The sequence below is a fragment of the Aythya ferina genome, assembly GCF_964211825.1.
Source record: "Aythya ferina genome assembly, chromosome: 12".
Classification (NCBI taxonomy): domain Eukaryota; kingdom Metazoa; phylum Chordata; class Aves; order Anseriformes; family Anatidae; genus Aythya; species Aythya ferina.
In genome coordinates, this window is record NC_140308.1 from 19,073,398 (window position 1) to 19,086,290 (window position 12,893).

Here is a 12,893-nt window from a genome sequence, read left to right on the forward strand (position 1 = left end):
TTAAGTACATTTGTGATATTTAAAGTGTGTTGGTTTTAATCCTCTTTGAAATCTGGTATTCATTGTAGGGATGACTTTAGATTTGCCTTTTTTTTTTTTTTTTTTAATAGATGTGATATAATTGTAATAGGAAGAAAACTCAAGCCATTTCATTTTGGAGGATTATTCTGCTTTACAAATTTGTATTGTTTATGAGTTCTCTCTAGAAAAGGGTTTCCTATTACAAAAAGTTGTTTTTTATAAAAAACACATATACTTTTGGGGTCAGACTCCTGAGGTTTGAAAGCTGTATTGTGACTGTTTGCTGCGTGGCTGCTTTGTCCAGCTGGTAAGTACTTTTCCTGTATTCTTGGCCTATTGTTTAGTGGAGAGCAAGAGAAAATAGTTGTGGTGTAGATTGGCAGCTAGCATCTTCTCACTAGTGTTTCCAAGAGATGACAATGTGCTGGTTAATTTTACTCTCATTGGCTTTTTTTTTTTTTTTTTTTTCTAAAAGCAGTTTTGTCTTTGGACTTTTGATGGTAAATACCAAAGCAAAACTCTGAGTGTGGAAAACAGCTGTTTTGATAGAAATAGGTTCTGGGAAAATATTCAACAAAGTAATCATTTTGTTAAAGTGGAATAGTGCAATTTGAGCTGAAATCCCTACATTAACATGTATTTCTTACTTTCTTTTTAAAAAACAAACAAACAAAAACAAACAAAAAAACAACACCTCAAACACTGTACAATCCTGAGGGAGGAGTTGTGGGAGGCAATCGCATACATAAAATCTGACGTACTTGCTTTTTATCACCTTTCATTTACCCTCTTCTAAGAAGGGTTATGCATTTAAATGTCACAGTTTTTCTGTAGTATTACTCATGCTTTTCATTACCACATTAATAGTGAGAATTACCTTGAGAGATTCTGCTACAGAGATGATCTCTGGAAGCAGAGAATTTTATTAACAAAGCTAGTCTGTATACGTTTGACAGCTTTAGTTATTGTTTAAAGGAAGGAGCTATGTTTTGAGTTAGTTAAGCCACAAGGGACATCTTAGATGCAAACTTTGTAAGCAGAAGCTTAAAACACAAAGTGATTTTTAATTCTTAATGAGTAATTGGGGTCCTTTTTAACAATGGAGGAGGGGGATGGGTGTAGAAATGCAATTAAACCACTAATCTACATTTGTCTTTATTTGAGTAAATGAGAAAATGTGAACACAAGACCTACTTCCCTACATCATATAAACTTCTGCCTTCCAGAATTGTAGCCTGTCACAGATAAAAGTAGTAAGGACAGATGCGTAACTCTTAATAATAGAGAATATGCATCATAATGCCTATTTGCATGGTAAGTTTTTAAAGTCAGAATGACAAAAGGGAAGTTCTCATTTTGAAAGCTTAAGATACAATCAGATTTGTGTTGCTTCTGTTGTCAGAATGAGTTTTACTGTGTTAAGAAGGGATAAAGAGAAATACTAATGTCAAACTGTCTCTTTGGTGCTTTAACCTGAATTGCTACAGGTTCTTTCTGCTCCCATACATGGAATTAAAGTTCTACTAATAGATGTTATTTTCAGAGGACTGAAGCTAGTGTTGTTAGATGTGATGCTAAGATTATTACATTTAGATTGGTACCTTTACTTTGCTGTTAAGTACCGAAAATTCATTCATGCCTCTCAAAAGTGCAAGGCCTAGTTTTCCTCTTCACTGGTGGAGAATCTTGAAACAGTAGTTAAATTCTGTTTCTGTACCTCTTTCCTTTGTCTTTCCCATGTCTCTGCCCTCAGTTCTTTCACAGTTGTGGTCATGCTATTTTTTTCCCCTTTCTGGCTTCCACTTTCTTAAAGGAAGGTGTGATGTAAGCAGGTAGTCTTGAAAATATCCCAGGGGTGGGGTGGTTCTCTGTTAGTGGACCACCGTGGATTTTGCAAAGCAAGAGTCCTAACTTTATTTTCCCACCAATGAAAAACAAAGCAGTGTTTCATAGCTAGACAAGACACTTGTGGCATCTTCCAAAAGCCCTGGTAATTTTGTAGCTGTAAGACATAGGTTTCTTGGAATATATTCAGTGACTGAACTGGAAAGTGTCTTGTATTCCATCAACAAGATGGAATCTCAAGAGCTCTTTCTTTGTGTGTTAGAGCTGATCAAGGGATAAAAACACTGTGGTAAGTCACTGTAATTTGTAATTGTAAAGTGTATTGCATCTCAGTCTACAAAATTAAAATAAAGCCAATGACAGCTTAATGATGAGAGTAAAATCCTGTGTATTGCAGACTGTTTGTGCCTGTTTTCACAGTAGCTCTGACTTGGAAACTGCATATTTTTCAAGAAGTAAGAATAAATAACACTTCAGGAACTAACAGATGCATTTTGTGACTCTAGTTTCAGTGAGATTATACAGCCTGCCCTGCCTTTGAATTTTTTTTGGTTCAGTCTGACTTAATCTGCATTTCTCCAATCTGCAATCTGACTTCACTGCATTTTATAGCATGAGGCTTTGCACAGAATAGGCTTATTTGAGAAAGAGTCAATTAGGCTGCATTTTTTTTCCATTAACTTGAAAGAAGATATAACAACTACAAAAATACTGGTTCACCACTATACCACCTCTATGTTGACTTATCTGTCTAGATAAAATTTATGTTGTGAACTGAATGGTTTAGGATTTCACAGGAGAACTGCCAGCTTAGAAACCACCATCTAACCAGCTCTATTTTTCGGCCACTTTTCCTTTTCTGAAGAACGATACTTCCTGTGTTTATATAAGCTTGTAATAGCATGTCAGACCATCAAGTGAGTTCACAGCTCAAATTGTGGCTTGAGGTTTCTGCATTTACTCTATTCTGCTACTAGATGGCAGCCTTATTCTAAGGACAGTTACTGTATGTTCAGGCATTAGTACTATTGAAAGAGCAAAGTATTCAGTTCTCAGTGGAAGCACAATGAAATGTAATCATTTTTCTTTAGAACGTCACTTGCTTGTCTGTAACTTGAGTTTAAAATCTTGCTAATAGGTGCTTCTGACCATCTGCAGTGACAATAGGTATCTTCAATTGTTTTGGGATGGTAGCTCTTGAACTGTGAAAATTGGTAGAGAGAAGTAATTTGTCAGGAGCACAGAATAACTCTGAACTTTCAGGTGGCAACCTTATAAAAAATGGTTTAAGGAAACTCTTCAGCTCTCCTGAAGTCGTATCTATCTATATAGATAGATATAGCTATAGATAATATTTTATTTGGTCAAATTTTACAGACATGTCTAACATGTTGGTTTTAGTGTTATAATTTATTAAAAGAATAGAAAATATGATGGGAAGGAGAGTACTTTGCAAATTAGAGTTGTCCTCTGACAGGACAGAAGGATTTACAAGGGGAGATTGGAGTTCTGAGAAACTTGCTTCAAATGATGCTCAGGTCACAAATGAGGTCTTTGGGGTGGTTTTGCTTAGTGCTTTTGAAATCTTTTTTGTTGGGGGGGTTATCTTTTTTTTTTTTTTTTTTTTTTTTTTAATGTGAAATCTGCATGGAAGCTACTAGCAGCCCTGTGTCCTTTTTTTGGGTGCTTAGTGTCTTACTGCCTAGCAGGACACAGTGCTTGCCTTTTGTCCTTCAAGATACTAATAATCTTTGAATAAACAGTATAACCAGAAAGCTGTCTTAAACCACAGTTTAATTTAAACCTCTCTGAATTGTTGATCTCGAGCATATGATTCCCTTACATGCACGTACACATTCAGGTATTGCTCATACTGTATTTTGTATCTCTAAGCACTTCTATGCAAGTGTCTTGTTTGAATTAGTGTTTTTAAAGCAAATTTATTGATAGTCTCTATTTCTGGTACTTTTGTTGGTATCGTGGAACGGTCATGGGGAGCAGGAACTAGATTGCTTGCAGGAGAAATTGACCTTGAAGATGTCCTTCAGCTGTTAGAGGGTGCTTGATCTTCAGGACCTGGTCTGCCTCTAGCAGATGTTGGGCTCTCAGTGCCAACTGTTTAACTCCGTAGATTTCCTGTTGTGCCATACTTTTTGCTTATTATGAAAATATAGCAAAACAAATGTTAATGAGTTTAACCAGTACTTTCAGATGCGTCTAAAAGCAGTTGATCCTTCGAAGTATGTACAATACCATCAGTAGTATGTAGGTTTCCTACTTTATGTCAGTATGGATCCTGGTAGATATCCTCTAGCAATTCTAACTAGCATTTTAAGATGTTGCTTTCCCTAGTTGTTTGCCTCGTCCCCCTTCTGGAGGTTTCTACTTAAGTAGCAGTGGTGGTAATACAGCTCTAATAAGCAGTAGAAACATTATATTTTTTTCCCCTTCTTTAGGCTGTCACTTTCAGAACTCACTAATACTTACAAGATTCGAAGTCTGACTGCACCAAAGCTATGTCTGATTAAATATCCTTTCCATTAGGAGGAAGATGTTCAAATTGATCTAACACTGCAATAACATATTGTGTATTTTTAGTAGATATTGTGAATTCATAATGAATAGAAAGAGTCTGTAAATTAACGTACTAAAGAATGTGTTTTTTCTGCTCTTTAGATAGGGTTGTTCACAGCTGCTAGCTGTTGAATTAGATTTGCAATCTAAGTAAAAAACATGAAAATCATTAGCTAAAAGGCAGTGGAAATGGATAAATGTGTGTATGTATTTCTCCAGGGAAGAAGAAGAAAAACACAAACGAAAAACAAACAAAAAAGCTGCTTTCACTGAAGTTGTCTAATTTCAAGTTCAAAACATGATTCTCAAGAATCGCTTGGTATCATCATGCAGCATTCTCCAGGAAAGAGTCAGGTACCCTTTCCTCTTTTCCTCCTGTCCCCGCAAGCTGCTTGTGGTGGTTCTTAGCTTTGCACATAGAACTTGAGCTCCATCTTAAGAAAGTTAGTTTACTGCCTTCAGTCTTCTACTGTGATTTCTATCGTAACTTAGTCCTTAATTCTGTCATCAGGATACTATTTTTAGTGCTGGACAGCATTGAAGGCCATAATACGTTGTTAAGAACAGTGATTGTTCCAGATACTGGGAGTACAAACATAGGCCAGCAATCTTCCAAGTCTCAGAGGGTTTTATTCTGTTTTGGAATAAAGAGCTTTTGAATGTTTTACTGAATATGTCTTGCTAATAAAGAAAAATCTTCAGACTGAGATCTGAGTTGCTTTATTTGGAGAATTTGTGGAACAGGATATATGTTTGTGTGTACATGCACGTGGGAGCGCTAGTAGTGATTAGCTGCATGGCTGGACTCTGTGGAGATAGGAGCTGGGACCCAGACTGAATCTGGATAACAGCAGAGAAATGTTTCATTTTATGTCACTGAATGGAAATGGAGAAGCCTAATTTAGATAAATACTAATAGCTGCATTCTCAAGGATAGTCAGTAACTGTCCTGATCCAGAAGTGTCCTGTGATTACTCATGAATCTAGTTGCTTGTCAATGTATTTTCTTTCATTGTTGCTCGTGCCCATTTTACGAAGCTCTGAGTGTCTCATCCAAAGTATATAGCTTACATTTCTTGGCGCTGACCAGATTATGAATTTGGCAGCTTCTGTGATGTTGCTGACAACATTCACAATGCTGTCTACCGGCATGGAGTTACTTAGCAACTGTGAAGCTCACGTTTACATACAGCTCCTGTGGGTGCACCTACATGTAGTTTGGGGAGGGGGAGGAAAAAGGGTTAGAAGAGTTCAGAATTTGCAAGAGGAAACATACTTTAACAATTTGTATTGTTCAGCAGTTTTGACTTTGAGACTGGTGGCACTTGTGCATAGGAAAATAAATCTTGTGAAATGCTTTGTCTTAAAATCTTTATTAGATTGGTTATACATTGCAAAGACTTCAGGGAAAAAAATGAACAGAAACCTACATCTACCATCTATGTAAATGTCAAAACCATGGCAAACAGCAGGGGATACATCCTTCTTTGAATGTCTGCATTATAAATGCATTTCTGGGAAACAAAAGTATTATTTGAACACTGGAAATCTAAGCAAGTCAGAAAAATGACAGGTATTTTAGACACGTGTGTCGTGCTTATACTAGATAAATGATTTCAGAGATTCAGTCGTTGTTTGCTGCTTGTCAATTTACTACTTTTTTGTTGATCAAGCTGTAGTATCTTAAAGGTTTTTTGACAGCTTGTACTCTTTCTGCCTGCAGTAATCCTAAAAAGCCCTGTGACTTAAAAGCCCCCTGGGAGGCTGTTAGTGTAAATAATTACATTAATCCCAATTTCTGGGATCTCAGGCATGCAGTTCTCATTATTAGCCAGTGTAAGAGCTGCAGCGGAGCTTCCTTATATAGCAAAAGGAAGGAAAGTAATTGCGGCTCATGCCTTACGTGAGGAGGAGGCAGGGACCAGAGTGACTGGGCAGGAAAGCTGGGCCTGGAAAAGAGCAGGACACAGAATGGGTTGGGGAAACAACACAAGTCAGGAAAAGGCAGGGCAGACAAAGAAAGGAAGGTGTGGGTGATGGAGAGGATTTGACTGGAAATTGCATGAGATAGAGGTTAAGCTAGACAGAGCTGGAGAAGGGTAGAATGACAAGAACTAAGCATCTATGTGTTAAGGCTACTATGGCAGATACATGGAGATCTGTGGGGTCTCATGGGGGAGAAGGTGGTGCATGGGTTTCAGGTCTCCAGAGATGTGAGAAGAAGAGAAGTTTGGGGGAGGAGGGAGAAATGAACGGAGAGGTGCTGTAATAATAGAAGAGAGTAAAATTGGTGCTGCTCAAATTTTTCTGAATTGAGCAGTTCCTTTTTTTTTTTACCTAAAAATTAGGTAGCATGACCAATGAATGCTCCAAAGCGTATCTTTTTTTCTATGTTGTTTGTGTTTTCCCATCTATATCCCAGGTTGCGCATTTATTGGGCTTTTCTCGTGGTTATTAGCTACTGGGAAACCGATTCAGACATGATGCGAAAGGTGCACGAGATCCCCCACCAGTGGGAGTGGTGTTGGGAGTGTTCATCCCTGTTTTGCAGTATGTTTCTTCATTTTGAATTGACTCTGAAAAGAAGCTTTTCAAGGACAATCTTGAACTTAATTAATGACACTGTTCTTAAGATGAGTGTCCAACAATTCATACCACCGAAGTTAAAATACATCTAAAATACTTATTTCTGAATTTCAAACTCCAATGTAAAGAATCCTGAAAATCTGTTTTCTGTATATATGTTCCTTACACATACAGTCTTGGTGCATGTGTACTTAATGGGCCTTATTCAGAGAAGTTGTGTTCTTTAGTTAATAGAACATTAAACTTAGAGGTTGCAGTTGCCACCTATGCTGTGTGGCTGCCTCAGAGAGGTCAAGAGGGTAGGAGAGGGTTGTGTCAATTGAATGAATTCTTCATGAAGTACAGAATAGTGCATGTGCTAAGTGGGAGCTTGATAGAATTTGTCATGCAAGTGGCAGCCTGCATATCACATTTTATTTCTTCCAGGAGTTTCTTGATCTGCACTTCTCACTATTGTAGGCTTTTTTTTTTTTTTTTTTTTTTTTTTTTTGAGGGCAAGTGGAGGAATTCTTCTGTTTCAGGTTTTTGCAAAAGGCTACCTCTCCACGCTTTGTAGTATTTCCTGTTAGAAACAAGCTGCTGGGCAGTAAATCTGTTATGACCAATGCTTTACAAAGGAGAATAAGGTAAAAATAGAAAAATTATTCCAACTTCTTGTTTTTACTGTGCATTCCTTCACTAGTGGACACTAGAAGGCTGCAGGGACTCTCTGCCTCAGCATCTTGAACTTAGTTGTTACTGCCTGTAGGGCTGGCCTGTGTAACAAGGGTTTGTGCTATACAGAAGTAAAAGACACTTTCCCCAAATGTCCCCCATCCTTACAGAGAAGGCTTGAATCTGTTCTCCTCTGGACCTTCTTTGAGATGATTAAAGCTAGGTTTGCTATGCAATATGGTGTGCTTTGCACTATTACCTTTCCATGTTGCCAGGAGAGAAAGATAGTGAGTCACTTTGCCTCCTTAGTTTGATTTTGTGGTGGTTGTAGCTACTTTTCAAGCATTTACTATGTAAGTTGGCTTTCATGAGTTTATACAGCCGTAGACATTATGCCCACCTGCTTTGGTAAATGGAACAAAAGCAGAGTAATGAAAGAATGAAAATCTTCTAGCAGTTGTACTTGTGCTAGTGCTTTGCAGGCTGGATTCACTCTAGTGCAAATCTGTGGGCTAACGAGGTTAAAGCAGAGCTGAAGATAAAGCCCAGAAGATCCTATTCTTTTAAATGAAAGCTGCCTGCCTAAGGCTGTCTCTGCTGGTGTTTTCCTTCTGAAACAATAAGAGTGAATACTGCGTGTTTAAAAATGGAATATAATTTATGAGCCTTCTAGCCCTGGAGATGAGTCCATGTGTACCTAGGATTTAAAATATAAAATTAATATTAATGAGGTGGGGAGGCTTTCAGACCTGGCCTTTACTACTAATCCATTGCAAGCTGAGCAGCTCTAGAAATGCACTGATGCTGGCACAGACACAACCAGGAGTTGACTGCTCTTAGAAGATGCATCATCAGACAAAACGGTCACAAACTTCTGAATGTGTGTCCTGATCAGATACACAGAATATTTCTGATATCAATACCCTGCTGATTTTGTTTGCATTTTCCTGTGAATGGTCCTGTGTGCTGGCATTCAATTCTAGCTCGTTGCATGGATGGAAGAGTAATGAAAGGGTAAGTTGTGGGTAGAGTTTGGAAATCTATTCTGGAAGGGGACTGTGAACCTTTGGGTAGATGTTTTGGGCATAGTCATGGTGAGTTTAACTGGGCAGCATCAGTGTCACTAGTTCCCTGCTCCTGATTAATAATATTGATAAAAAAAAAAAGCTTTAAAATACTGAGGTGGTACAGTAACTCTTAACAGTACAAAGCAAATTCCCTAGGGACTATAACTTCTACGTATTGATTTTTTTTTTTTTTTTTTTTCAGGAAGAAAGATACTGTGTATTAACTGCCACGTTAACAGAAAATTTCAGCTAAGGAGTGTTGTTTAGATTATAAATTCCATGAATGTAGGATGTGTTTGTGGAGCAACGAGTGTCCTCATAATTCACAGAGCCTGAAGCTGGGAGATGAGAGAGGTCACTTTAAAAATGCTGATCCCTTTCATTTTGCACTGTATTTAGTGCAGGAATTGTAGTGTCAGCAACTGGCTAGGGAAGGGAAGTTATTAATACTTAAGTCTCTTAATGTTACCTTTTCTTCCTTTCTTGTTTTTTACTCTGAGTTGCACTGATCTAGTTGTCAAACACTTCTGTTTGCTGGAAAGAAGGATTTTTGGAGTGTGAGTGTAGCAGATTCAAAGAGTTGCTCTGAAAGTTAAAGGACTAACCTTGATCTTTATTTCATTTGTTGGTGGTTACTTGCATGATTTTTGTAAAACTTCTGCATTTATTCTATAATACATCTCATGGTGTCTACAAAGCCTATACTAGAATACCTGTATTTGAACTGAGTACACTCCTTGTCTCTAGCTCTTAGTATTTTATCGGGTGAGAGACCAAACTGTTTTTTCTTGTGTGTAAAATCCACTAGCCTTTTCTCTAGTATCAAAGAAAATGTAGCCCTGTGTCCATTGCCTATTTTCTGGCCATGTCAGTACACTTAGTTTTGTGAAAATGGGACTGTTTGCTTATTGTGGATGGAATATTTTGTAGCTGCTGCTGTTTTGTTGCTTTTGATACCTTTCTGAAAGCACAGTCATAAGATATGAAACGACAATGGAGATGAAAAAAGATATATTTTTTTTTTTTTTCCAAAGATGAAATAGAGAAAAAGCAAAGCTAGTAAAGCTTATCATAATAATTATATTCTTAGTTATAATTAATAAAAATACTGCAGGAAGGTGTTGTTTTATCCTACAGTTCCGTATTTAGATCTGCTAATGGAAGGTTGCAGGCTGAGCATTGCTTGTTCCGGACCACTTGCCAAATTTCCTAAAGGATTCTCTTTGTCATGCAAGCTTTCCTCCATGGCGTGCCACTTACATGCTGTACATGCCTCTGCTGCCATGTTAAGTAATATCACCTCTTGATAAAATCTGGAGTAACGACATGATTATTTGTGCCATTGGAAAAAGTTATAAAAACACTTTTGTTTTTCCCCTGGACACAGACATCTCTGGACTCATGTATTAAAGCTGTACACCTTTTGAATAGCTGTAGTTCCATATCCTAGGAATACTGCTCTAAGTGCTTCCATAAACCCTGTAACAGTCTCGCCATATCCAGGCACAATATCTCAGCAGCATTACTCATTACTGCATGGAAGTCCTAACTTTTTCTTGTACCACTAGCCAGCTGGTGTGTCCTAACATTTTGGGGCAGTTTTGACCTAGAATTCTTAGGTTGGTTCTGCCTTGTAAAAGTGGGGAACAGTAATAATAGATTCTAAAGCTCTAAAAACATTCTGGAAGCTAGGAAGGGTTCAACTCAGTCTTACAGGTGAAAAAGGCAAAGCACAGAGCTCAAGTTAAAATTTATTCAGGAGTCTGGCAGTGGAAATGGGCCTCAGATTTCTGGAGGTTTAAGGCTGGTGTCTCAGGCAGCCTCAGGTTGCCTGTGTCTCATACCAGCATGTCAGGCTACTAACTTTTTGGTAGAACTATCTCACCTCTGTGGGCTGCAGTCAAATTATCCTGTACCCCAGGCAACCCCTGGCCTTTTCACTTGTTGTTGAATGGCCTAATAAACATTCCTTGTCTGGCAGTTTAAAAAAAAAAAAAGTTTCAGCACATTAAGCATGGCCATCTCATCTCTGGCTTTTGCCCTGTGAGTTACTCAATCATCCTAATTCACTTTTTTTTTTCTGTATTTATTTATTTTTTTTAACAGCATATTGGTCAGCTTGCTATACAACCCCAAGTGGAAACGAAGCACTTGTTTTTGCTGTGAGAAGGGTAGCCAGATCTATACCCACCCTTCTGGACCTGACATCTCTTAGGTCGTAATGATAAAGGTACAGTATCTTCTCTCCATTGTTTGCCTGTTTATTTTAGAGGAGAACTGATGTGCACTCACCCTGTGGTAAAACAAAATTTTATTATGATTTAGTCAGGGAAGGCTTGGCCCATGCTAAGCGCAGATATTTCTGGGCTTGCTTGTCCATCGGTGCAAAAGTCACTGGTCCTTTGTGAGTAGCTGTGCTTGTGTACCAGTGCCTGATGTGAATTAGGTTAATGGGAGATCACTTGGAAGTAGTAATAAAACAGAGCTAATTTTACTGCAGCTTGTTGACAGTGGGAAATGCAGGCACAGCACAGATGAAAACTGTAAGCAGGCTTACTCTTACATCTCTAGAACTTACTTTCCTTCTTAGATCATTCAGTATCTTGGTATCTATTGTCTTTGTATATTTGTACTCCACTGACATAATTTTATAGCTGAGACCAGTATTAAAAGAAAAAAAAAAAAAGTATATTTTACCCTAGGCAAAATAAAAAGCAATCAATTAGGTAAGGACTAAATGCATGAGGAGCAATGTTCAGGTGTGTTATGGCTGCTTATTAATCTGACGTTGAGTAGAAAAATTTTTAAAGGATATTCTAAATTTACGGGATCACAGACGTCGTGCCTACATGGACTTCAAGGCAATGTACACTTGTGTGAGCACGTTGTTTGGCCATAAGGTATTTTACAAACTGAAGTGAATGGCTCTGCATGTAATGTCAGACTGTAGAAATGCTGCCTGAAGTCATAAACAGCTATCTGAATTCTAATGGAGGATGAATATGTGTCCTCTTTTGTCCATTTGTTTGTTCCCTTTGTTCCTATGGTATAGGTTAAGAAATGTGAAATGAAAGAAATACTCATATGTATAATCATGTTATTAAAGCAAATGATGTATTACTGAACAAATGGAAAGCAGTCAGATAACTCCTGTCGCTGCTTAGCTGAAACATTCTTTCTGTAAGTTACCACTATAGCTAAGTTAGACTGGGCAAAATGGACTTAAGGAACAGACGAATGCAAAGCGGGGACTCTTCAGTGACTTCAGGAGATGTGGCTGTCATCTGCTGTTATGTTGTTTCCGTGCCTTACAGTAGCTCTTATCAGTAATTCAGGAAGTGAGCTGCTGGGATGCAGATAGAACTTAGTGCTGCTGATAAGGAAGTGAAATGATTGAAATGCCTGGTGTAGTGTTAGATAAGATGAAATGCCTAGTTTATCACAGAAGCAGAATTCTAGCAAGATCTAGGGAGGCTGTGCAGCTTTATTCAAGCCTAAAAGGCTTTAGGGTACATGGGAGACCACCACACAAGCCAAAAAAGATGGGAACTTTGTATCAAGAATCTTCTCTGCACAGATCCCTTCGTTTAAGCATGGGAGGATTTTGTGTTTCTGATTATGTAAAGAGATTTACGGTAAGTGTTTTGTTGTGACCTCGGTTTGAAAGTGAAAATTTACTGGATGGGACAATATTGGTTTCTGTGCTGTTTGTAAAGTGCTGTGTCTATTTGATATGCGTGGCCAAATTGTACAGTCTGTCTGCTTGCAAACCACCTGCTGATGTCAAGGAGGTACCTCTGAAATGCCGAGTGTAGGCTTTGCCTTAGTAAATAAATTTATTTTTGTGAGAGTCTTGACACATTAAACTTGTGTTCCAAGCGGTATATTTGTAGAGTAGGGTGCCAGACTGCCATTCAAATTACGTGAAGGTCAGTTGTTACAGCTTTTTGCTGTAGTTATCATATGCCTCGGAGTTGCAAGACAATGAATCTGTCAGGCAGGCTCATGCTGAGACAGTTTTGTGAGGAGCCAAATTCTGCATCAAGCCACTTAACCTGTGGTAAAAGCAGTGCAGGCAGCTTGAACACCATGTGCTCAGTAACTCAGTAATGTGTATTCTGTGGTACTATGTAAAAGTTTTGATAT

At 38.1% G+C, this 12,893-nt stretch overlaps 1 protein-coding gene across 2 annotated transcripts in view; it reads left to right on the forward strand.

Annotated features, from left to right (window-relative positions):
• The first annotated feature begins 8,470 nt into the window (after positions 1 to 8,470).
• Positions 8,471 to 12,893, forward strand: part of MYLK3 (myosin light chain kinase 3) — a 31,954-nt gene continuing 27,531 nt past the window's right edge. Inside the window, exons 1-2 of one of the 2 annotated variants that reach the window (XM_084533071.1) lie at positions 8,471 to 8,694; positions 10,854 to 10,977. In XM_084533071.1, coding sequence (XP_084389197.1) covers positions 10,969 to 10,977 — 9 coding nt within the window. In that variant the 5' untranslated portion in view covers positions 8,471 to 8,694; positions 10,854 to 10,968. Of the gene's footprint in view, positions 8,695 to 10,853; positions 10,978 to 12,226; positions 12,383 to 12,893 lie in introns of those variants that run through there. The other variant, XM_084533069.1, reaches the window with a different exon arrangement.